A 25,899-nucleotide genomic window follows, 5' to 3' on the forward strand; every position below is an offset into this window, starting at 1 on the left:
TGTAGTCAGACAAGCTATATTGGGGGTCTCCAAAACTGGCCACCACTGGATTTTTGCTGTGTGTTTGTGTTGTTTCTCACGTGATGAACATATAGATCAGTTTCCTTCACTTGACTTTAAATTAATCACGGTGTCAGGCACAAGGAATAGAATGTGCCAGAGCCCCATATTCACCCACATCTGGACTGAAATCTTAGCAAGAGATGTTGCTGCTTTCCATGCTTACCTTTGTAGGATCTCAGAGTCTAGTCGGCAAATTCATGCTATGCATTTGAGTTGAACTCTCTCCAACAGCCAACATCAGCTCCCAGATGTGTGAGCAAGCTGCTCTGGCGTCACAGTCAAGGTGACACTCCAGAGAACCACAGCCACAGTCTGCTGTCACCACAGGAACTATTCCAGGACAGCAGACAAAAGTTTGTCATCGGAAGAGAGGATGTGGTGACAAGTGTAATGATTGTTGTGTCTCTTTAAGAGACAAGCCACACCCACTCCCTCATCTGCTGAGGCAGGCTGATCTTCAGCTTCCAACCTGAGTTCGCTCTCTTTTCCGTTCTGCCTCTTTCCCCACTTCTCTGCTTCCCCCCTCTGTCTTTCTCTCCTCTCTCTCCCCCCTCTCTCTCTCCCCTTCATAACCCCCTGAATAAATATTCAACCTCATTCTGCATTTTGTGCCTATCCATGTCTCTGTCTCTTGCCCACCCACCACGTGTCTCCCTGCATGGGACCAGCCACTGCTGGGGATGAGCATCCATCTCTGCCTGGGACTGGCTGCTCTCAGGGCCTGCTGCCTGCCGCCACATGCCCGCTACCACCGCTTGGGGACCTACAGCATTTCTGCTGCCTACTGCTGCGGGGATCCTGCAGCATTTTTAATCTTTCCATTACAACAAGAAGACGTTGTAGCGTGTAAGTTTTCAGTTTTATTTAAAATATTACAGTCCTGGGTTATATTCAAATATAAAACCATTCTTCTTTTGAACATTTCCTCTTTGTTAGAGGAGTATCTATTGTGGATTTGTTGAATGGGAGTAACTCTAAGGTCAATACAAGCACGGTAGAACTGAAATTAATCCATCATGAAGCAGTAGCCTATAAAATAGCTAAGTTTACCAACTGAGGATGATTTCCTAATTAGCTTTGCTACAGAGAAAATATGATACAGAAGAGAACTAGGGACCATAAAGTATAGCTGATAAATTAAAAATAAATCCTATGACTGGCGACTATCCCATTCTGTCACACATCTGAATGACCTCATTAATGCTAGCAAGCAATGGCATTCGGGATCCATGACTTCTCTGTAAGTCTTCTTCTAAAATTTAAAACGTGTAAAACCAGAGCTGGGTGAGATTAGATTTGCTGTGTGATAATGAAGCTAATCACTATACATAAAAGTCTACAGATGGAATATTTCAATCTCTTCATCTCTGACAAGAAATCTTATTTGTAATTCACTTTCTCATACTAAACTACAAATGCCTTTGACATTCATAGATTTCCAAAATATCTCACCTCTAAGAAGATATTCAGTCTTTGCCACATTTATTCTTGGACTCAAACTCAAAAGAAATCTGCTTTATGCAAGAATTATAGATGTGAGACACCAAGCTAGTGTCCAAAATTACATTCTGGACTCAGTATATAGAGATAATATAAAAACACACAAGTTACTATATAACAATGGAGTGTTTATTTTGTAAACACATTCTGTCTGTACCACTTAAATAATTTTAAATTACATTCATTCTTTTGCATACAATAGCACAGACATTTACTACTATTTAAAAACTCAAAAACAACATAACAAATTTGGCTTTCTTTCCCCATAAAAATGAGAAATTTTTAGTAAAGAAGAATTTTAATTATTTTTTCATACCAGTTAGTTGTGGCTTATAGTTCTTTAAATTATGATGCTAACAAGATAATTAACAATAACTGATTAGTACTCCAAAGAGAACAGGTTACAATAATATGGTAAAAGGAACAAAAGTGCTTCAGAAAACACCATTTTAAAATAATTTTCAAATGCAAAATCCAGTACAGTACTGTTTGTCTCTAACAGCATGGAGCCCATTAATAGAGCAGTTCCAAATATACAAAGATATAACAAAATGATACAATATTTATTGCGATAACAACAAATTAAAGGTTGTCATAATGTCTGCAACTTAAATTCCCCTCCCCTCCATAGAGTGGCTTCTTATTCCTTAGACACAGAAACTGTTCTTCAGTAGAAATTTGAAGTCTTCTCATGAAAGGCACATTCTCATCTGTAAAACAAATAAATAAATATATAAATTACACTTCTGTATAAAGTCTAAACACCTCTAAATACTCAGGAGTTTTGAGGGGAATAATGTAAAGCTAAAAAAAAATCTTTATTATAAGTCACCATGACTGGGTGACACTGTCATTATTATCCACTTCAAATACTATCCTTTGAACTGTAATTTTAGCTATTCAAAATAATTATATATATAATATTCTGAGTCATAAAACCATGTCTATATTCACAATAAAGTTTCCTCACAGAACATTAACAAATGATTTCAACTGACTTAAGGCAATACAATGGTTTGTTTCACAATTTCTATGAATACAGCTCCTTAATCTTCTCAGCTTCTAAAATGCAATCAAAAGCCTAAGTCTGAAATCACATTCAAGGGAAAAAATAATTTAGATATTTGTAGTATGGTAACAAAAAAATCACAAAAAGACAGTTTTGGTGGGTATGGAGGATTGCCATAAATTCATGGCTAGTTTGGACTACATAGTTATTACATATCAGACAAGTGAACAAACAAAGAAAAGACACATTTTTCAATAATCTCATATATTGGGATGTCTAGTTATTTTTCTTTTATATATTTATAGCAATATGAATCTTTATTCTTACTCACTCCTCACTGAATCGTACAAAGCAGATCAAAGCACTGCACCTCAGCTCTTAACTCTAGTAGCGAGTAACTTACAAAGCACTGGGGTCATCTAGGACACAAATCTAACAGTTTCACTCATTTATTCCAAAGCATGGCGTGGTCTGAGAACTCTATCTTAGAGTTTTTCTTTTGTTTTTATATGAACTTCTTAATTTAACTCCAGAATATTCCACATCCACAAAGCCTGAGAACAAATGCACATTTATATAACATCACACCTTGGCTGGAACTTTCAGCTCCCCTTGACACACACTTTCTTCCTCTCCCACATGAACTTATCTGGCTACCTTGTGCATGTTTTAAAAATAACTACAACTCACATATCACTGCATCAGTATGCCATTCTCAACTGCTATCCTTAACTCAGCTGCCCTTTCTCAGGGAAACCAGGAGGACATTAGCAATATTTAAGAAAAATACCCGAGTTCCTCTTCCTGAAGAAAGAATCGAGATGGTATAAAAGGTGGACAGGCAGGCCAGTCAAGAGGGAATGCTGGGTAGCGAGAACTATGCCTATTAAGTTAAGGCAGAGACAGACACTGAAACTGGAAACTGGACAGACTGTAACCACGGGAGACAGGACGGCTATCACACCCTGTCCTGTTAAGGGAGCCATACTGGGAGACGGAATAATAGCCTAGATAAGCGAACTTCAATCATTTCTGTGATGATAAAAATCTATCACATACCAAGAAGTACAACTGCAATCACAAGCTGCCAAATTATTCCAAGAATATGAAAAATGCAAAAGCACTTGGTAGGAAAAATACTTGCTACTTGCATGAATTATCATTGCATTGTCAGAGTTAAAATGGCACCTTGTTTAGATATTTTAGTGGTCAGCCTAAAAGCAACAGAGCTTTAGATTAAGTAACAGTTTAAGTCTCTGCAGAACTTACAACAATTTGAAATAGACAAAAGATAGGTAGACTCTTTTATTAAACAAAGCAGTCAATGCTTTCATGATTTGCAGTACACTCAAAACAGTTATGCAATAAACTGGTCTGCATGTGTTGTGTGCGGAACAGCATTAAAAATTTAAAGCATTTCTTTTTTGTTGTTTAATCACCTAAAATATATTAAAGAATTTAATCTTATTTTTTTTCAGACAGGATCTTACTTTGTAGTTCCAGAAGTCCTCTTGCCTCAGTATCCCAAATTCTACAATTATAGCATTATCTACCATGCTTAGTTCTAGGTTTATATTAACTGTCACAAATAATGCCCTTTAAAATCATCATCACCATCATCATCATGTCTCATATAACTAAAAATGCTTGCAAATTCCTGTTATTATTATTATTATTATTATTATTATTATTATGTCTCATATAGCTAAAGATGATTGCAAATTCCTGATCCCCTAGCTTTATTTTCTGGGTCAGAAATTTTGTTTAATTTTGGAAAGCTGGGAAGATAGTGATCAATTAATAAATTAGTTAAGATAAAAATCCCGCTTTTCTACTTTGTAAGACAGCTGTACTTGCAAAAGAACCCACACAGCTTAGTCGTCACTCAGAAGATGAAGCCTCTTTTTTGGCCAGTTGGTTGCTGAAGTTCTAAAAGAAAAATTTAATTGAACAAACTATAATTTGCAAGGAAAGGTTAGTGTTGATTTCTAGAAGTAGCCTTCACAATGTGAACAGGCAAAGGCTCCAGAGTGGAAAGCAGCGCCAAAACCTGAGTAATGCAGCCAGTCTCCGTTATGTGACAGTGATGTGGCCAGGAAGAAGAGTCCGGCCTCAGGAGACTGGTCTAAGCCATTCCCTTAGCGAGAAGTGACGCTCAAGAACCATGTCAACCCACCACATCTAACTGCTTGATACACGTCACAGCACTTTTCAGCCATCCATGTGTATCGCCAGCCCGATAAGGTCCTGCTAATTATTGCACATGTCAAAACTTACCAAATCTGTTTTCTGATTCTGACAAGTGGATACAAACAGCTAGGAAGCATTTTATGACTTGGTATCTCCAGGTACAAATTATAATGGACACATTCAGTATTAAACTACAGTAGCAGACTGAAAATAGTAAGGAAGCAAATTCGGGGCTTTAAAATGACATATTTGACACAAATTACTAGCATGGCATTAAAATGACATTAGTATTAGCTTTTATATTCCATCTCCTTAATTTTAGAGTTGTCTTCTAGCATGTATTATTATAATAATTTTACTTTTGATAGAAGTTAAACTTAACACTACTAACATATTTTTATTTGTTGCTTGAACTATAAAGTTGTTTTAAGTGCCCAACACTAAAGTAGAATATTGACACAGAAGAAAATGCGATCTCAATTTTTTTTTAAAAAGTATTTTTAGTGATAATAGGGCTGCCTGTTCTCCTGAGTTTTTCTGCCCAAAGGAAGAAAAAACTCCACCCATCATTGAAAATCTGACTTTTCCTGCATTTATAGTCCCTAAACAATAGGATGAGATACTATGACAGGAATACTCTTTAGAAACAGCACCCAAAACTAACTTTAAAACTGTGATGAAGAAAACTCCCCTCCCTCTCTAGAAATGATTTGTTTCCTGGCAATAAAGCAAAATTTTAAAGTACTTACACCATAGAAGTAAAATAGGACCAGAGCTAATTATAATTACTAGAACTGCTACTGCAGAACACAAATGTTCTTCACGAAGCAGGAAAGAGAACAAGCCACAGGTCTCAGACTCCTAACTTATGAATGCACTTCTGGAAAACTAACAGCAATGGAGGGCCTTAGCATGACAGAAGAGACAAATGTTACGTTTATAGGTATAAATCAATGAATATTAAACAAATGGAAAGAGATTGTCACAGGATGGGGTGTCTAAAGTTATTTAAATTCTCTCAGCTCCAATTCTCCTCTTTCAAATGAGAGTCAACCAAACTACTTTAGAGAGCATGTTGCTAACTCTTCTTCCAGTGCACCTGAGACCAGTTGCCATCTCAGCCATTCCTGCTACAGTTCCCAATCAGAGTGAATTGTTCCCATCTAGGGACAGCTGCATTGATTACTGAGATACTTTCTACCCACTAAATTTGAGTATTATTTCTGCCAACAGAATGTAGACTCACTGCTAAGTTTTATTATACACGACAGTAATAAAAGTGAGACATGTAATAAAAGCTCACACCTACAATCTCAGCATTTGGGAGGCTTAGGCAGGAAGATCACCACAAGTTAAAGACTAGCCTATCTATATTGCACTTATACATCTGTCTGTCTGTCTGCTTGCCTACAGATAAGACAGATAGATAACGGTGCTGTAGATTCATCCAATGGAACTGACAGGTGAACTGGTATCGACAACTCTGGATTTCTGCTGAAGAGGTGAAAAGGTTGTAAGAGTCAGAGGATTAAGAAGTTTGTTGTCAGATTGTTGTATTTCCTAGAAATGTCAAGAGCTTCATCCACAAATTCTTAACAACACAACTGCTTAAGATGAGGTAAACACAGACAACATCAACAGGAATGCCAAACTCAAGAAGAAAGACCACAAGGCCTCAAACCTATACAAAGAAACTACAGGGGAAGAAATAGTATTACCCAGGGACGAGCCCATCAATTGGTTATCCAATACCAAATGGTCAGCCCTGAAAACATAGATAAGTAACATTATATAGGTTGAGCAGGTTGTACTTATGTATTTAGGAGTGTGTATGTATGTGTACATGTGTGTGCATACATATAGACATATATGTATGTTATAACGATACATTTAAAAAGCCATAAATTTGAAAGAGAGTAAGGTGTGGTGTATGGGAAAATTTGGAGGCAGGACAGGGAAAAGGGAAATGATACAATTATAATCTTACAAAATAAAATAAAAATTAAAGAGCAAAACAGCATAAACAAATTTGAATGAAGAATTATAAAAGGATTAAAAGTAAACCACAGACCTTGTTTGCAAAGTTATGGTAGCAGAGATATGACTTAATTTTGAATAATACTCATTTGTCTGTCTTATCCACGTACTTAGAATATTTATTTGCATAGATTCTAAACTGGATAAATGATTAAAAAAAAGAAATTCATGAAAATGCCTACCTTAAGTTATGCTTGGTAGGTTTACTCAGGTTAGCCTTCCCCCTTGAGACTCTATGTTGCTAAAGTGGCTTCTTAAATAATTGTGAGGTTTGGATGGATCCACCTATGCTAACAACAGGAACCTGCTCTGGGTCTTTTTCCCCTCTTGCAAAGCACGCCATGGAGCTATAGCTCAGGTCTTAGGTAGGATTTTATAATTCTATCTTCTATCACATTTTCAATAGTTCTAAGGGAAAAAAAGACCAGAAATGGCCCAGTCATCCTTTTTATAGTGTGACAAACTCCAAGCTTTAACAGTTTTATGTCCGTTCTTTGATGGCTAGCTTTTATTTCCTCTTTATGGCACCGCATGTGACGACCATAATCAGCGCAGCACAGCACAAGCTGCAGTCACCAGCCGGCTGCAAAGCCGCTCCATCGACTGCTGCACCAGTAGCAGGCGCTACCACTGAATGCCGCTCTCTCTTTCTAACAACTGAAACAGGACGGGGAATGCTCCATTTCTCAACTCGTCTACTTCAGGAATCGTACTTTCAAAAGGTGAATGGATTGCCTACCAAATGCTGGGATTAAAGGTGTGCGCCACCACCATCCAGTTTGCTCTGATCACTGGGATACTGCATAATCATCCGTACTTCCTCACAATAAAACTGGCTTCATCCTTGATAATCCATAAAAACTTCTACAGTTTCATACGGTTTGAGTGTGCTCCCCGTGTATAGCTGGGCTATATTTAATACCTACTGTGATCTAAAATTTCAAGATGACTTCACTACTTTATCTCTGAACACTACACCACCTTTATTATCACTATCTCTCTCTCCTTTGTCTAGAAAAGGTAATTCCTAAGTCTGCTTGACAGTCTCTGAAACCCTTAAATAGCACAAATCACTCTTACATTTGCAGGATTTAATTCACCTTTCTTCCTACTCTCGCCTCTTCAAATCCTAGAGCAATCATCAAAATGAGTGGTTGAGTCCAGTCCCAAGGGATACAACTACAAAACACTTCCCTACCTGAGGCTCAAGGAAAATTGCCAGAGTGAAATGATTGCAGGAGCAAGAGGATCAGGAAATTTGCTATGAGATTGTATCTCCTAGTGATATTAGAAGATATACCCATAAAGTCTCACTAACATGGTCACCCAAATGTGACCTGAGCATAAGTGACCCAAGAGAACATGACAAACCGAACAGAGAAAAGTCCAGGTAGCCTCAACCCTATACAAAGAACTACTGAAAAGTAAGAAATCCTAGGAGCAGGAGAGATGACCTTCTTCTGCAGAGTGTACACCAATACACCAATTGGTTATCTAGGAACTTATTTTTTAGGTTACAAACTTGATGGTATATGATTATATGTGGTAGTTTCATGAGTTTCTTTCTTTTGTTTCTGAAACTTCACCTTCACAACAACTAAATTTTAGGTAGTTATTTCTGCCTGTTGCAACCTTGCCATTGATGAATTCCTGTATTAGTTAACTTCATGGGAGCAAGAGTTTAGCTTGGTTTACACTTTGAAGGGCACATTCCATCACAGTTAAACTAGTATGGCAGTAGAAAGAATATGAGATGGCTCTTCACACTGTACCCACAGTCAGGAAACAAAGTGAGCAGGAACTGGGGCGTTTTTTGAACTGTTATGTCCTACTGACAGTATCCTATTTTCTTTAGCAAGTCTCTATTGGCTAATGGTTTTACAAGCTGGAGACAACAATGGTACCAGCTGAAAGCAAGTGTTGAAACATGAGTGTACGGAGGATGTCTCACATTCATTCTACAGCCTGTTATAGACAGATGAGTTGATATTCAAATCGACTTCTTTGGAGGCAATCATGGACTGTTAATTTCATTTTATGTCATTCTTTTCTATGAATGTATATAGCAGACATCTCATAAGTACCTACCATGCTTAAATAAAATTATGGTCATTGCAAATTATAACAACAATAATTTTGAAAAGTAAATTGAATTCTAATGCTATTGTTTTACTTAACACTTTCACATGGAGTTCTAGATTGATGTGGGAGTGTCATATATCAATCTGTTAATTTCATTGGTTAAGCAATAAAGAAACTGCTAGGCCAATTTGATAGGCCCACCCTTAGATGGGTGGAGTAAACAGAACAGAATGCTGGGAGAAAGAAACTGAGTCAAGGAGTCGCCATGATTCTCCCACTCCAGACAGACGCAGGTTAAGATCATTCCTGGTAAGCCAGCTCGTGGGCTAGAGCAGATTATTAGAAATGGGCTAGTCCAGGTGCAAGAGCTAGCCTAGAAGAGGCTAGATAGAAATGGACCAAGCGGTGTTTAAAAGAATACAGTTTCCGTGTAATTATTTCAGGGCATAAGCTAAGCTAGCCATGTGGGCGGCCGGGTGCCGGGGACGCAGCCCCGCCGCTCTTATTACTACACTAGATGAGATCATCTTGTATTTACTCAGTAAGTCTTTGTTCTCAATGCTACTTCATTTTATTTTCTTTTAATTCTAATATAAAGACAAGTACATATTATGTACATAGACTTTTAAATGCAAGCTAACAAATTTAGTGGGCCCACACTTCAAAAAGAGAAGAAACCAATAAAACCAGTCTTACCCACCAAACTACTGGCTTTTGACATTCCTCTTGTTTGCTCATCAGAACCAGATGAAAACAATAGGCATTCAGATGCATGACAAAATGAAATCAAGTTAGAACTGAGCCATGTTTTTCTCCGTGATAGTTTACATAGGACTGCAGGGTCCTATAAAGGCTGCTGCTGGGCCTCTCTACCATCAACTGGTAAAGTAGTATCCCATATCTGGCACTGAGAATTATATTTAATAAATAATAGCTTCTGGGAGTGATGCTATTCAGCCATGTAGAATATCTTCTCCATCCTAAGAACAGAGAAGCCTTGGGATTGAAACAGAGGTAACAAAAACTGAGCTATTCAATTGTACATGAATATAAAGTCACCCAGCATGAATCCTAAGAACAACGGGAACCTGAGGGATATGCCCAGCAGTGCAATAGTGACACGAGCGTCCCAAGGACAGCCAACAGCTTTTAGACTGGCCTCTCCAGAGAGGAATACACGCCTGATATTACAAACATACTAAAACAAACAAACAGAAAACCCACAAAGCTAGAAGCTAAGGAACATGGGGCCTATTTGGGGATTCATTACTGTTGCTTTAATAAATTGACATGGAACCAAATTGCATTCTATACACCTGTTTATACCAACAGGCAAATGTCACTCTTATCTGTAATTACAGATATATTTCTTTCAATGAACAGCAGTGAATGCAGTCATGGTATGCCCTAAGCAGAACACTTAAACTACCCCAGAAGGCTCAGGAAACATTTCATAAGCCTGAGTGGAAAGAATGCAACATGTGGAAGATACAGAAAAGGACTATGAATTGCTGACTTCAGGGCATGACACAGCCACTGCAAAGATCGGCTTGAGTCATCTGCACCAAGCATGTCTAACACTGGGCCTGTCAATAGCCAGTGGTGAGCTGGGGCCACAGTCCTCCCCGATGAGCTACTGGCTCCTGAACAATTCTCATGAAGGCACAGTCATTCTTCTGAGTTATGGACCTAACTGCGAGACCACCACGCTCAATGGGTTATTGTATACCTGTGTTCACACACGGTCCAGATTAAACTCAGCACATCGGAACCAAAACGAAAAGGCATAAATGTGGGGAAAGGATGGTTGGGGATCCCCAGGAGAGAGAGCAACAAGGAAGGGGGTGAGGTTAGGAAGAATGCACTACACAAAAGAATGACAGCTGATTAAATAAATTTAATCAAGTAAATAAATGAGTTCTGTGCTCCCAGATTTACATGATTCTAGACTCTAACTTTCCTTCACAAGAAATCCCCCTTTCTCTTAGCATATTTTGCCCACATGCTGTAACCCTTGATGCCTCTGCTCATTCTATTTGCTCTGGTATTAATCATACCAAACCCCTTAGGAAAGATCCTGGCATGTCAGGGGACTAGATCTGAACACAGACATCACAGCTACATGAGGTGACAAAACCTGAAGTCTTTCAAGAGTTCTGTCTGGAAGTACTATTTGCAAAACAAATAAATCAAACAACAAAACCATTTAGGAATATAAAAATAGAAGCAAGCTTACTAAATACTTCTCAAACACAAACATAAAACAAACATATGCAAAAATAATGAATAACGCAAGAATGAAACATTTCAAGTCCCAACTACTGCAAAGAAATTTGCAAAAGGTGGCTCATTTTAGGGAATGTATACTATTGGTTATATGCATTTCAGCAAAGGCATGTGAATGAGATTGGGGGTTTAGGCAGGACAAAGGACATCATTAAACACAAACCAATAACATTTGCTAAAATAAAGACTGTAAAAAATCATACGTCAGTTTTCTGAGCAAAGATATGCATCACTATTTAACTACGGTACCAACTTACCTTCGAGGATGATTGGCATCAAACAATGTGTTGTCATCATCCTCATCATCTTGTTCTAAGGGTGTCAATTCCATGTTTTCTATGTTAGTGTCCAAAACTCCATATTTCCTAGTTTTGCGGTTTCTTCTTCTCATCCTATTAAAGAGAACAAATAAATTAATAAAATTATTTTAATATAGCCTAATCATCACGTCAAATGTAGTTGTAAATTAAAGAAATTAGTCCATGTTTCATCCCCCAAGCACACACTCAGTACAAAAATGATTACAATCAGGAGTATGAAAACAATCAATTTAGCATCAAAGGTCATAGGTAGTTCATTAAATAAACCTATTCTGATATATCTGTATGGCAACATTGCTCCTGTCTAGCACACTCTCTACTCTTTTCACCCTCTGTTAACTGAAGTTGAGAGATCACATATTATTTCTATTTATGGATATGTGAGTGAATGAAACTCGTGTGGATACCCACGTAGGCCAGAGGATGAGGATATCACAGCCTTGCGGCTGTAGTTACTGCTGGTTCAGAGATGCCCCATGTGGGTGCTGGAAACTGAACTCAAGGTCCCGTGGAAGAGCAACAGTGCTTTAACTGCTGAGCCCTCTGTCCAGTCCCAAAAGATAATTCCTAAGCCTTACGCCAGATATTAAAATTTCCTGAAGCCTTCAATGCAGCCTTTACCTCAAGTCTGTGCTGCATTCTTATTGATAGACACAATTAAGCATTGCTACTACCATGAAGAAGTTAGATTTAGATAGCAGAAGGTTCTAGACACACACTCAAATTTAGATTAGTGGTTCAGAACCTGGACTACCCATCAGAATCACCCGGGATTTTTAAAATGATCATACTAGGGCCCTAATTAAACCAAAATGTCAGGAGTAGAGACCAGGAGTCACTAAGCTGGTGATTTCTGACTCACTGATCTGAAACTATGAACTTGTATTCAATGCCCAAGTCGATTCCAATGCAAAAGCTCGTGGTAGGCATAGTATGTAGTTCCTCCACAGGAACTTTTTGGAGAATAGAAACAAAATATTTCAGCAAGTGACCACAAATGAAACTTCCTTTACTTAAACACTAATTTACTCAGCTTAAGATAATAATGTTAATTGATATTTAGAATATTCACTTCAGCACCAATGGAGAGTAATAGGAGCGTCTTCAAAAGGAACTCTGAGAACCCAGAAAGACAAAGTGCCCATACATTTACATAGACATATATTAAATCAATGTTTGAATTGTATTAACCAATAAACAATATATTAGCTTTTGATTATAAAATAATCTATTCTCAGCAATCAAAACTTATAAGACATAACTATGGAGAAAAATAAAATTTCTAAAAGTCATTCTTGACTTATCTTTATATCTAACTAAAGGTGATGGACTAAGAAATTGGTTTCAGTACAGGATTTAACATCACATATTTAACCATTATAAAACCCAGTAGTTTAACTAGGAAGAACAGGACAGAGTGAAGTATAAAGAAGCATTTTATAGTAAGAAATTGCAAGTTTAAACTAACAAATTTACAGTGCATGTATAAATCAACATAGATAAACACATGTATGCCTGCAAGCATTCAAACATATCCTAGAAGAGAATCCTACATTTTTCCTGTCATTTAGGTTTTAGGGGCCAATATGATTTCTGTCACATCTTTGTCTTAGTATTTTGTTTTGTTTATAACTGTTTAAAAAATAATTGGTTTCTAGCCATAAACAAGGGACATGGAGCCTACAATTGGTGATCCTAAAGAAGCTAAGTAATAAGGTGAACCAAAGGAAAAACATATAGTTATCCTCTTGGCTATGGGAAGTAGACAAAGTTGCCGGGGAGAAAATTGAGATCTTGGGGGTGGGGTGGGATGGGGGTAAGGGGAGAAGGGGAGAGAAAAGGGAGAAGGGGAGGAAGGGGGAACTTGGAGAAAAAGGAGGATTGGGATAAAGGAAAGTTGGATAGGGGAGCACGGAAGCACAACTCTTAGGGTTGGCAAGAGATTTGAACCTAGAGTGGCTCCCAGGTGCCCAAGCCGAGGTCCCCAGTTAATTCCTTGGGCAGCTGAGGATAGGGAACCTGAAATGACCCTAGCCTATAGCAATACTGACGAATATCTTGCATATCACCATAGAACCTTCATCTGGTGATGGATGGAGATAGAGACAGAGACCCACACTGGAGCACTGGACTGAGCTCCCAAGGTCCCAATGAGGAGCAAGAGGGAGAACAAGAGCAAAGAAGTTGGGACCACGAGGGGTGCACCCACCTACTGAGACAGTGGAGCTGATCTACTGGGAGCTCACCAAGGCCAGCTGGACTGTGACTGAAAAAGCATGGGATAAAACTGGACTCTCTGAACATGGTGAACAATGAGAGCTGATGAGACGCCAAGGACAATGGCAAGGGGTTTAGATCCTACGTAATGTGCTGGCTTTGTGGGAGCCCACCCAGTTTGGATGTTCACCTTCCTAGATATGGACGGAGGGGGAGGACCTAGGACTTACCACAGGACATGGAACCCTGACTGCTCTTTGGACTGGAGAGGGAGGGGGAAAGGAGTGGGGGGAGGGGGAGAAGGGTGGGAGGAGGGGGAGGGAAATGGGAGGCTGGGGGGAGGTGGAAACTTTTTTTTCTCATTTTCTCAATAAAAAAAGAAAAAAAAATAAAAGAAAATAAAAAATTAAAAAAAATAAAAAAAATATAAAAAATTCTTGTATCTAGGACTTTACCAAAACTTGCTCACAGATGGAATTTAGCTTGTTTACCAAGGTTAAATTTAGACTTATTAAAGCTCTTGGCAGAAAAATTAAAAACATTACTTTGGAAAGAAGAAGATAAAGTTAAGGAGAGTAGTTCACTACTGTTCCGTTCCCTTTCCCCTTAATGACTGGTGATTAAAATGCTCCTCAAATATCTGTGATGTTTCCCATGCTGTGATTTGAAAGAGTACACGCTGCGTCAAGCCTTCCATTGTACAATCTGTGGACACTGACAGTTCTAATGAAGCCTCTTCTCTTTGGCAAGTCTTTCAAGGGGTTTTCTAAATCACATGACTTCCTGGTCAATGAGGAACTTGATGTCATGTGAAGTTATCTTGAGTTATAAACTAAATTCTCTCAGGTCATGTACGTCCAGCGGGTAACATGTTAGTAGCCTGGATTAACCTCAGCTAACCCTTTATCTAGAACAAAAGTCATCACTAATGAATGATTTCTTAATCTTTAGCCAACAGAAAAATGTATCCGTCTAACATTATATCCCATTCCAGGGTGTGAGATGAACACCTGCCTGCATGGATCGCAGATTGTTGCCATTTGTTCCAGTGTCTGTATTCTCTAGGCATATTCTCACTATCGTTTACACCGAAGATTTATTAAGTGACATATCTAAACATTACCTGTCAAAACTCTCTTGAAAACAAGACCCATTTCATAAATAGAGACAGGATAGTTAAGTACTAAACATTAAAATTTGAGGTACATCTTGATTAAAATAAATTTCCCATTTAGTATATGTATTAACTCATAAAGTGATTAAACAAAATTTAAAAGCCTTATATTAATAGAACAACTTGAAATGCTATTTCTCTCAAAACGTCTTTCCTTATTCTAGTGATATGCAGTGATGGCTACATGGTCATGACAGCTACATTTCATAAAAATATAAACTCCTATATAAAACTGCTATATGTAGTGGTATTTCTCAAGGAAAACAAAAACTAACAAAATTTTTTAAAAAATTGTGATGATCCAATGAACTACTTAAAATGCTAAGTACAAAATATTTCATTTCAATAAACAAAAATTTAAGGTAAAAAGCTATTTTATTTTTACTATCCAGTTTATATTATTTTTCAATCAAAACGTAAAGAAGAGTTTAAAATCTACTACATTTAGTCTTTACTCTCATACATATAACTGTTAATAGCCATATACCTGGTTATTAATATGCACACTTTTCAATTAGGCATAACAAACACATACTGCAACATGAATGTATATTTTGTTGGTTTCTCATAAAATTAGAAATATTATCTAAAACAATAGAAAAGTACAGAATCCTGAAATGGCAGGAGAGAGTGAAGCAGTAATCTATATTCAGCTATATTTAATCACAGCATAAGTGATTCAAGTGGCTGTCTTAACATAGATGCAGATTCCTTAATGTTTCATTGAACGTATTCAGCTCAGTCAGAACTTTCTGTTTCAATAATATGCATCAGTTATTTATAGAATGAAAATAAAAGTACTAAAGTAAGCACGATAAAATTTTATGTAAAAATGTTAGATGCCACATAAAATAAACACAACAAAATAAAATTCCATGTCACTTTACTACTCTACAAAAGTGTGAACACCTCATTTGATACATAAATTTGGATCTTTTCATTTCCTTTTAATGGAATATGGGCAAGGAATGTATTAAGTATAACATAATAGAGCCATTGGAATTTCTTTGTTTCATAATACATCCTAACTAGACCGAGGGATATATAAATCAGTCACATGCACACACACACGTACTTATGAATCAGCTATGTGCTTAGACAGAAAACAGAGTAGATTTCAATATATAAATATACACCTACATATTTATATACTTGTATATTTCACAAATAAAACTTTTTATCGTTACTTTCTTTACCATAAAAATAACCAAGAATTAATGAAGCAATTTGTGAACAAGAATTAATCTGAAGCACTTTTGGTAATAGTAATATAAGCAAATAACATTAGTGAGCCACAATGTTAATTCTTTACAGTTTTCTTCATGAATTCAAAATTGGATGTGCTACATAATCAAAACTTTGACTAACTGGGCAGCTCTCATTTCACCTCATCAAACCAAATACGCCAGTTTTCACTTGAAATTCTTCTAGAAACAGACACAAATAATGACTATGACATGTAGACTGAACAACGTCTTCCAAATTTTAAACTTGAGTTAGAGTTGAGGAGATGAAATAACTATAAGAAATGCAGAATGTGGCTTTATTTTGGTATTATGATCCTTACAGAGAAACTCAAGTTGGACCAGGTAACAAAGGTGCTCGTGTGTGTGTGTGTGTGTGTGTGTGTGTGTGTGTGTGTGTGTGTGTTTTAAATGGATGCTCTATTGCTGTGAAGAGGACACCATGACCAAGGCAACTATTATAGAAGAAAACATTTAACTGAGGCTTGCTTACAATTTTAGAGGGAAATCCATTACATCAGAGCAGGATGTAGACAGCAATGAAGCTGGAGCAGCCGCTGAGAGCTTGCATCCTGATCAACAGGCAGAGCAAAGACAATGGGCCAGGTGGGGCTTTTGAAAACTCAAAAGTACACCATTTACTGGCACACTTCTTCCAACAAGGTCAGACCTCTTAGTCCTTCCTAACAGACCACCAACAAGGAAACAAACACTCAAATATATGAGCCTATGGAGGCCATTCTTATTCAAACCACCACTTTCCTCTCCATGGCTCCCATAGGGTTGTATGAAAATAAGACAGTTATTAGTAAATGGAAAGGGCTGAATAAGATCCTCCTTCACAACACTTAGAATGAACCAATCATGTCAATACTAACACTTTTGAGTTTCCAGCCTCTGTAACTGAGTCAATATATTCTCTCATATGTTTTTCCCATGTCAGTATTTGCATTCTGTATTAATCTGTTAGAACTGCCACAAATTAATACAGAATGCTAACACTGACATGGGAAAAACATATGAGAGACAAGAGTGAACTGTACAACACACAGAGCTCCTTCCGAGAGTTTGGTACCCTCTGACAACTAAGGAAGAAAGGCTAGGCATGGAGACATAGGGCCACTTAGTCTTGACTGGTCAATGCTATGCCCATAAGCAAAGGTCAGCTACTTAAGGAGTCTGCTGGTTGTCAGAATGTTCATGCTCTGCTATACTCAGGCACTGACTAAGAAAAGGCCTAAGAACCATGGTCCCGTCATGACTGTTGAGATTGGACTTAAACCTGAGGCAGCTGGAGACTTAGCCAGACAACCATGCATTCTACGGAGAGTAGGTCATAGTGCAGGATTCTAGCTCAGCTAGAAGGCTGCTTGCCTCCCATTAACAAAGCTCTTGGGTCCATCCCCAGCACCACATGAAATCTGAGGTAGTGATGCACAGCAACACTTTCAGCACTCACCTTCACCACTAGGAAGTGGAGGAAGGAGGGTCAGAATTTCAAGGGCATTCCAAGCTACAAGGCAAACCTGTGACAGGGAAGATGCTGTCTTAAAAATAAATCAATGTGTTTAAAAATGAAAATAGGGCTATCCATGTTTTCCATAGATGCCATAATGCTAAGATCCTACTGAGTGTATTCCTAAGAAAGAACTGAGATTCTTTTCTATATCACCTCCATCATGTCTAATGAAAGCATACTCTAAACTTCAGTAGTCTACTAATTTCCCCTGCACGTCTAGCCTCGTTTAGTCCTGGGAATTGAAGATGCGAGTACTGGTAATTTTTCTGACCTCCATTCCAAAATTGTAGCATGCATTTGCTTCCCAACCAGTCTTCAAGTCTGATCTAAAAACCAGGACTACCAGACATATTCTCTTGAAATCTGACTAGTATTACGATTATCCTTTCAGATTTCCACAATCTCCCCTTTTCCCTTAGCCAACCCTTTGTCCAGCACTATCAAACTACTTTCTTTCTTTCTTTCTTTCTTTCTTTCTTTCTTTCTTTCTTTCTTTCTTTTTCTTTCTTTCTTTCTTTTTTTTTTTGGTGTTGTAATAGTAAAATTTTTTCTGTCCTGATTCTATTGCTACCAGTGATGTAATTAATGATGTAATTAAACTTCATTTAATCTGCATTCATCCTAGCTGCACATCAACAGACTAGAGAGGAGAGCCACACCAGAGCTATAAACACACATGCACACAGAACAGTTATAGTTTAGAAGGGGGATAATTTGTTCAGGATGGAAGATAAACTGAAAAGGCATATTTAGAGTAGGTAAAGAAATGAGACAGCATCTATGCAAACAAATTTATGAAACCCTAATAAATACATGGCTTTTTCACATAAGGGACATTTGTAAACTGAAACTAAATAACTGGATGCAAATGGTAAACAAGCCAGAGGCAGGTCTAGTTCCTAGCCTGAGGAATTATGAATGTGATTGCAGTCACCTAGTGGAAACTATTCAGCTTAAGATTATAGGCAGGCAAAAATATGATGGTTGAAACTGGGCATAGTGCTGCATGCTTGTCACTCACAAACTCATGAGCTAAGGCAGAATTGTGACTAATCTTTGGGTCTTTCATACTCAGGAGCTAACGGCAAGCACTGCTTCTATGTCTGGTGTTCTCCAAGGACTAAAGAGAAGATCTGGGATTGCCTGTGTAGCAAAATAAAATAAAATAAAAAATAAAAAAGTCTCATTTTTGCCCATTTATCCCTCCCAGATCTGCCTAATGGCATTTAATAACTTGGGTACTGTTAACTTATTACTTCGTCCATGACATTTAATGAAGTTTCCAGCTAAAATACAGACAAGTGTCCCTCTTTAACAGGCTACATAGTCTTGGACTAATAGGTTTCAGGTGTATTTTTTAAAAAAAATCAAGGTTTCCCAATTCCTTTAATTGTCTTAACCTAAAGCAATAGCCTTTTGCTATGACACCAAGATGTAAATCTGTTCCGGTTCTCTTACAGGTTCCAGGAAAAAGTTCTGCTATGCTAACCCCAGCCAATTTCAAGCATATTTTACAGGTCATTCCTGCTGCCTGGGCTAGGACCAAGTTATAAAGCACTCTCCAGACAATGCCAACACCTGCACCAGCTGCTGGGACTTCACCATTGGTACCAACTCTAATGGATTAAGGACACCTGCCAACTAAAATCTAGTTTTATCTGCTATTTTGCCTCATCCCATAGCTAGCCCCATTTCATAGAGCCAATAATAACAATAATTTTTCTCCTAGTCACCTGCTTTCTCGTCTCCCTCAAAGAGCAGCTGCCTGAGGAATCCAGGAGGACAGCAAACTGGATGCTGCTCCCGCCACACCTCTCGCTGAGTGTGAGCACACTGACTCCCAGCTCCCCCCTCTCCCACATCGCACACCTCTCACTGAGTGTGAGCACACTGACTCCCAGCTCCCCCCTCCCACATCGCACACCTCTCGCTGAGTGTGAGCACACTGACTCCCAGCTCCCCCCTCTCCCACATCGCACACCTCTCACTGAGTGTGAGCACACTGACTCCCAGCTCCCCCCTCCCACATCGCACACCTCTCGCTGAGTGTGAGCACACTGACTCCCAGCTCTCCCCTCTCCCACATCGCACCATGCCCACAGGAAGTAGCCAGACTTGAGCTGATACCCCTATATCCAAGGACTCTGGGATGTTTGATTGAAAGTGCGACCTCAGCCCTCTAACACTCCTATGTCCAAAGAGTCTTAAATGTAATGTTAGGTAGGGGTCATCACCCCAGCCTCTGACATTCATCCTTGGGGTGTCAATGGAGCACCGATGGAGTGAAAAGCTCCACGTCAACCTCCCTCCCCGTCCCAGGAGTTGCTTTGGGCCAGGCTCCATCTCCAGGAAACCAAATGCTGACCCCTCCCCAGGGTCAGGACCATTCCCACAGGCTATTTAGGCTCGCGCCAGAAAAAGGAACACATGGTTTCAGGTTTTGCGTGTGCTCTCCCTCTGTGTCTTCCCCCCACCATGCTCCTGACCCCCAAGAGTGCTGCATTCAATAAACGTGGGCATTTTTGATTTGGCCTAATTTGGTTTGATTGGAGTTCTTTGCACCAGCAGAGAGGCTCCTCTTTAGAAATATTCCTAACAGTAGGAAGACACTGTCTCAAAAACAGAAAGATGGTTTCAAATTTGAAATTTGCAAGACTATATCCTCTATCTTGTAAGAAGCTAGCTGAATATTGTAGCTTATAACTCACAACACTGTTAATAGGGTTGAAATGGCAATTTAAAAGCAAATCTTGGATGGATCATTGAGCAGCACGGATAATAAGATGCAAAGGGTTAAGAGAATGATTCACATGTCACTGAAATATATTAGCAGAGGTAAGACTATCCCATTGCAAATATTCATATTCTATTATCTGGAAAGGGACATTAGAACTCACAGACCTGCTCTCCGAGGCAAAAGAATGGTGATCAAAACAGGAAAAAGGTCCGGTGGTCCATAGCTGCCTAGATCAGAACTCTCCAAAGGTGGAATCAGGAGGAACAGGAGTTCAAAGCTTGCCTCGGAGATATTTTGAATTAGATACCAGCCTGAAACACATGTAACCCTGCCTCAAAGGAACATAAACAAACCAACAAACCAAAAGCATAAAATAAATTTTATCAAGAAGGAAACACATTTAAAAAAAAAACAAGATACTATAAATAGAAAGAAAAGAAAAATTGAGAAGTGGTGCGTCAGAAGCCAAAGTATAAACTGCTGTATCCACTGCTCACAGAGAACAGAGGGAGTACACAGAAGGAAGGCAAAGCATTTATAAACTGTCCTCTGTAAAGATGTCTGAGAGTGGTGTGGTTAGAAGCCAGGCTATGGAAAGAGGTTAAGTATGTGGGGACAAGATGTATCAGATGAGATCGTGCATGTGCAGGGTACTATGGCCATAGACAAATGGGAATATTTCAGTACAAAAGCACTTGCTGCCTTACCCCTGTTATTCCTACCATGTGAGTGTTAGGTACTTCTTCCTGTTTTCTCAGATTCTGTACTTTCTCATACCTTCAAATGTTCCTTCTCAATTTGCTATTCTATTAGGAACCAGCCTCCACCCGAAACCCTCCAATATCCTGAGCATTGTGTAGGCTCTGATCCTGAGCTTGGACAATCAGTGACTAGAATGCATCCTTATGAAAGAGTTCTTTGCATCCTCACCAATAGACTCCATTCTTATGCTTATACAATTGCTTCCTCCTTAAATCCTTCTTAGCTCTGTTTATCTGGCCAATAGAACTCAGTCTTATTGCAACGGTCATAGATGCTTTGCGACTTTACTAGGGAGTATTTATGTAGCTATATCTAAAGCTTTGTTGTGATAATTGTTACATGGAAACCTTTTCCCAACATTTTATTGTGTCTACATGTGTAAGAAGAATAGAACACAGCACCAGACTCTGGAAGTTTTGACCCTGTGCCTGAGAAGATAACACTGACCGGAGTTTCATCCTACCTCATATGAACCATCTCCCTGCATGCTAAGGGGTGGGGGTGGTCCCTGACATCTATGTGCAAAATTATGATTGCTAACAGTAACCCAAATACTTGTCTGTAAAGGTCAGCTGAGAGCAGGCTGGGTTGGACCTGAAGAAGACACATGTTAATTACAGACAAACACTAGAGTGCTAACAACAGTCAATGCCAACTACAGTGAGTGCCTTTTCAAATGGCCTCTGTAAGATCCCAGGGAAGTTTCCTCCAACACTGAGCTTGATCCTTCATTCCTAAACTCTTCTGACTTCGACTTAGTACCCTAATCAGCAGTGAGACTCCTCGACTGGACAGCTGGCTTCTTGAGGAGAAACAGAACTTGTTATCTTTGAGGTCCCAACAAGCAGAACATTTAACAGTCACTCAAATTTACCATGAACTAACTTACCTAAATTCAAAAGTGGCTCATAAACTTGCTTGGCTATGTTTTAATATAGTCCACACTTGCAGCCTTCCTTCAAATAGTTCCCGAATAATGTGTCATACACACAAATGCAGTACATACATGCTGATGCCTAAGGCAATGCTCCTCCCACTCTCCGTTCTTAAAGTCACAGAGCAGGGTCTTGGGTGGATAAAACCAAAGGACATCATAGGGAATATCAATTTCTCTTGTGTTAAGATGATAGGGAAACACAGTCCTGGAATTAACATTAAGAAAAATTAAAATGTCTTCCCTTTTCAGCTACACACAGAAAAATATTGACTAAATGCAGCAGTTTTAGCATGTATGGAAAGACAGGTGAAAAGACTGCATTAAAAATACTCAGAGAGAGCAGGATGCCTTAATGAATAAAAATACTTCCCCTAAAACCCTGACAACCTGAATCCTGTCCCAGATCCTATCATAGGAAGACAGAAATAATTCCTGAAATTTATCCTTTGAACTCCTCTTGTGTGCCATGGTCCACACGAGACTGCATCTCTCTCTCTCTCTCTCTCTCTCTCTCTCTCTCTCTCTCACACACACACACACACACACACACACACACACACAACTCATCAACAATAATAAAATCAACTGAAAAAAGAAATGAAATGCTGAAAATGTTTAGCACTGTAGTACACAACTGTAAGTTCTGTACTCAGGAGATGGAGAAAATCAGGTGATCAAGGTCAGCCCCAGCTATGTAAGGAATTTGAGGCCAGCCTGGGCTACATAAAAATATAATATTGCCTTGGAAAAAAAGAAACTCTCAAAAGTACAGCTTATGCTTAAATTATAGGAGAAAAGAGATAGATTTGCAGATGATGCTTAAGAAGAGAAAAACAAAACAATAATTACCATCACCACCAAAACAGCCGTGACCTGGCAGAACCCGTACCACACATATGTAAGTCCTTGACTAATCTTTGCAGGTAGAAACAGTTCGCTTCCCTGATTCACAAGCCTGAGATGGACTGTGAGCGCACCATCAAAGTCACACGTGAAAGAAGGCATACACTGCAGGCAGGAGGGCTGACTTCCCAACAGGCCACACTGAAATAGACCTGGGCTAGGACAACAGAAACCAGCATAGGAAGATTAACACAAAATAGCCCATTACTGTACGGGAACTGTTCAGAATGGACCCTCTCTATAGAATTATGACTATGAGGGGTGTGTATTTGAATAGCCTAGAGTGCTGGGCTGGACTCTGTCCTGCTACATTATCTCCTATGCTAACTGGTCAAATCATACAATGTTTTGGAGCCAATTCCAAAGATTGGAGCTTTAAATTGCTAGGTTATAAAACAGTAACATAAAACATAAAATAATAGTCCTCCCCAAACCTAAAGCAAAGATAAAGATGAGCACCAACTGTTTCTGAGGACTACGAATTTCACCGTCCTTGTAGTCCTTCCATATATCCTTATTGGTATGATCTCTCCCACAAAAATCACCATCTGGTAAAATGGCCATTAGGATTGCTATCATCCTTGGCAACAAGTGAACTTATATTTCTATGAGCATTTAATTCCCGAGCTGAAGGACGAAAGCAAAGAAGCATTGCAAGCAAACAAACAAAAAACAAAAACCAACGGAAAGTTGTATTCCCGCAATATAGATGCAGAGACCTCTGTGCAGTGCGTCTTGTATCCTTCTTGTCTTAGTCTTCACGGATCCCTGCCTGCTCCTCAAATCCTCAATCTGTTGTGTTTCTTTTCTTCCCTTTGACTTCTTGATAACACAAAACTCTAGTAAATGCTAGCACTCGGTCAGCTTTTCTTTGTGCATGTTTTGTAGAGAGAGAAGGCTGAGAGAGGATACTTCTGCTGAAATGCTCAATGAAATAACTCTGATTTTCCCTTGTAGAGTATTTACAGCTCACGTCTATTTTACTAAATATTCAGGTGCAAGCACTGTTCTCCTTCCTATATGAAGAGTGTTAAGTAAAATATCCATCCTTCCCTAGTTTTCCTTAGCTTTCTCCAGTGTTTCATTCCACACTGATGACCGACAGGCTATATCACTAATATCACCATCACTGGTCCTATTTGACATCAGGAGAGTAGGCCACACAGCTTATATATTACACACTGTATTATTCACAGTATGCATAAACATTTGGGAAAGCTTCATCTCTCAAAAAATACAATTCCTTGAGGAGTCATACTTGCTAATTCTATTTTAAAGCACTTCCATCTCTCTCTATATTATATATTCACTATATATTTCTTGTCTAAGTGATGACAAACCAGAGCACAAATGAGACTTTCAAAGGACATCTGAACAAATAAACAGATTCTTTAAAATTGTGCACATTTCCAACTTTATGCGCTGCTAGTTCTTATCACAAGACCTGGAACTGACAGGCACTTAGCAATACTTAAGTTAATGGTAGTGACTAATGGATGGAAACAGCTTTACAAACTTTCTGTCTCTGTCACTGTCTAAGCTGAACTTTCATCAATGACATAATTTTATAATTGGTAGTGAAAATCATACAGTAACTCTAACTCTTAAGAAACCAGATAGCAAGCTGGACACGGTAGCACATAGCTTTAATTTCAGCACTCTGGCAAAGAGACAGGGATGTTTCTGAGTTTAAAGCTATCTTGTTCTACATAGCAAGAAATAGGCCACCTAAGGTCAGATGGTGAGACTCTATCTCAAAAGAAAGAGAGAAGAAAGAAGAGAAGAAAGAAGGGAAGGAAGGAGGGAAGGAAAGAAGGAAGGAAAAGAAAAAGTAAAGCAGACAAGGCAATGTCTAGCATAGTAGTTACTTTAAAATACATCCACTCTCTGACTATATATAGCAAATCAAGAAAATCTGTGAAGGGTGGGATGTAGGACTGACATAGCACTCCACTATTTTAAAGTTTAGAACAGTAATAAGTATCAGCAGATATTAAGGTTGTCTTACTTTTTCAATTTGTAAAGTCTTAGAAAGTTACGTTCACCAAAAATCATATTTTACAAAGAATGGCTACCCACTTCATTTTCCCAGAAATGAACAGGCCATCCTCACGTACAGCATCACCTTGAATAAGGGGTATTTGTTAAAGCAGACAACACAGTCACTGGCCATGTTAGGTTCAGGTGGACTTGGATTTGGGCAGGTCTTACAGATGTGCTCCAGACAAACCCTTGACCTCGTTCAGCCTCAACTACCTTCAGATGAACATCATCTACTTTGAAGATTTTTGCAAGAATTAGAAAATATACTCAAATTATGTGACATTATATATGATATACATCAATTAATATTGATATTAATTAGTTTATATGCATGGTAGATAATGATCTCAAAAGGAGTGTTTTAGTTACAAAGCAAGATTCTTTGAAAAAAGTTCCACTTTATGCTTAGAATACAGGTTCTGGTTAAACTAAACTAATGCTATGTAGTTTCTAAACACTAAGTATTAATAAGACACATACATAATTATTATAATTCTACTTTTAATTTTTGTACAATAATTGTACATACACATGGTTCTTGTCATCCAAAGAAGCCAGGATGGAAAGTGAAGAAGGATCACTAGCAAGGAGGACAGACTGAGGAGAGGGTACTTGAGTGCGCCTTTGGAGTGACTGTTAATTATCTGTGTAACTGTTTGATGAATGTCCCTGTGCTCCTCTAGGCTGGCGGTACCAAGGGGACAATAATGTTGATTTATCTCAAAACGACACTGCGATTGCCCAGTGTAGGACAGCTGAATAAATACTGACTGGCTAAATGAAGACTATCAAAGCTAAATTTGGTACTCATCGCCACCACTTCAAAGAGCTCTTTATCCCTGTTTCAGAGTTCTGAGACTGGAGAAGTCAAGGACC

At 38.6% G+C, this 25,899-nt stretch overlaps 1 protein-coding gene across 2 annotated transcripts in view; it reads right to left on the reverse strand.

Annotated features, from left to right (window-relative positions):
• Positions 1 to 1,678: 1,678 nt before the first annotated feature.
• Fam174a (family with sequence similarity 174 member A) overlaps positions 1,679 to 25,899 on the reverse strand; it is a 28,167-nt gene continuing 3,946 nt past the window's right edge. The window contains exons 2-3 of one of the 2 annotated variants that reach the window (XM_075951628.1): positions 11,425 to 11,559; positions 1,679 to 2,273 (exon numbers count right to left, since the gene is read on the reverse strand). In XM_075951628.1, the coding sequence (XP_075807743.1) occupies positions 2,270 to 2,273; positions 11,425 to 11,559 (139 nt within the window). In that variant the 3' untranslated portion in view covers positions 1,679 to 2,269. Of the gene's footprint in view, positions 2,274 to 11,420; positions 11,560 to 25,899 lie in introns of those variants that run through there. The other variant, XM_075951629.1, reaches the window with a different exon arrangement.

Source organism: Microtus pennsylvanicus, chromosome 17 (assembly GCF_037038515.1).
Source record: "Microtus pennsylvanicus isolate mMicPen1 chromosome 17, mMicPen1.hap1, whole genome shotgun sequence".
Lineage (NCBI taxonomy): Eukaryota > Metazoa > Chordata > Mammalia > Rodentia > Cricetidae > Microtus > Microtus pennsylvanicus.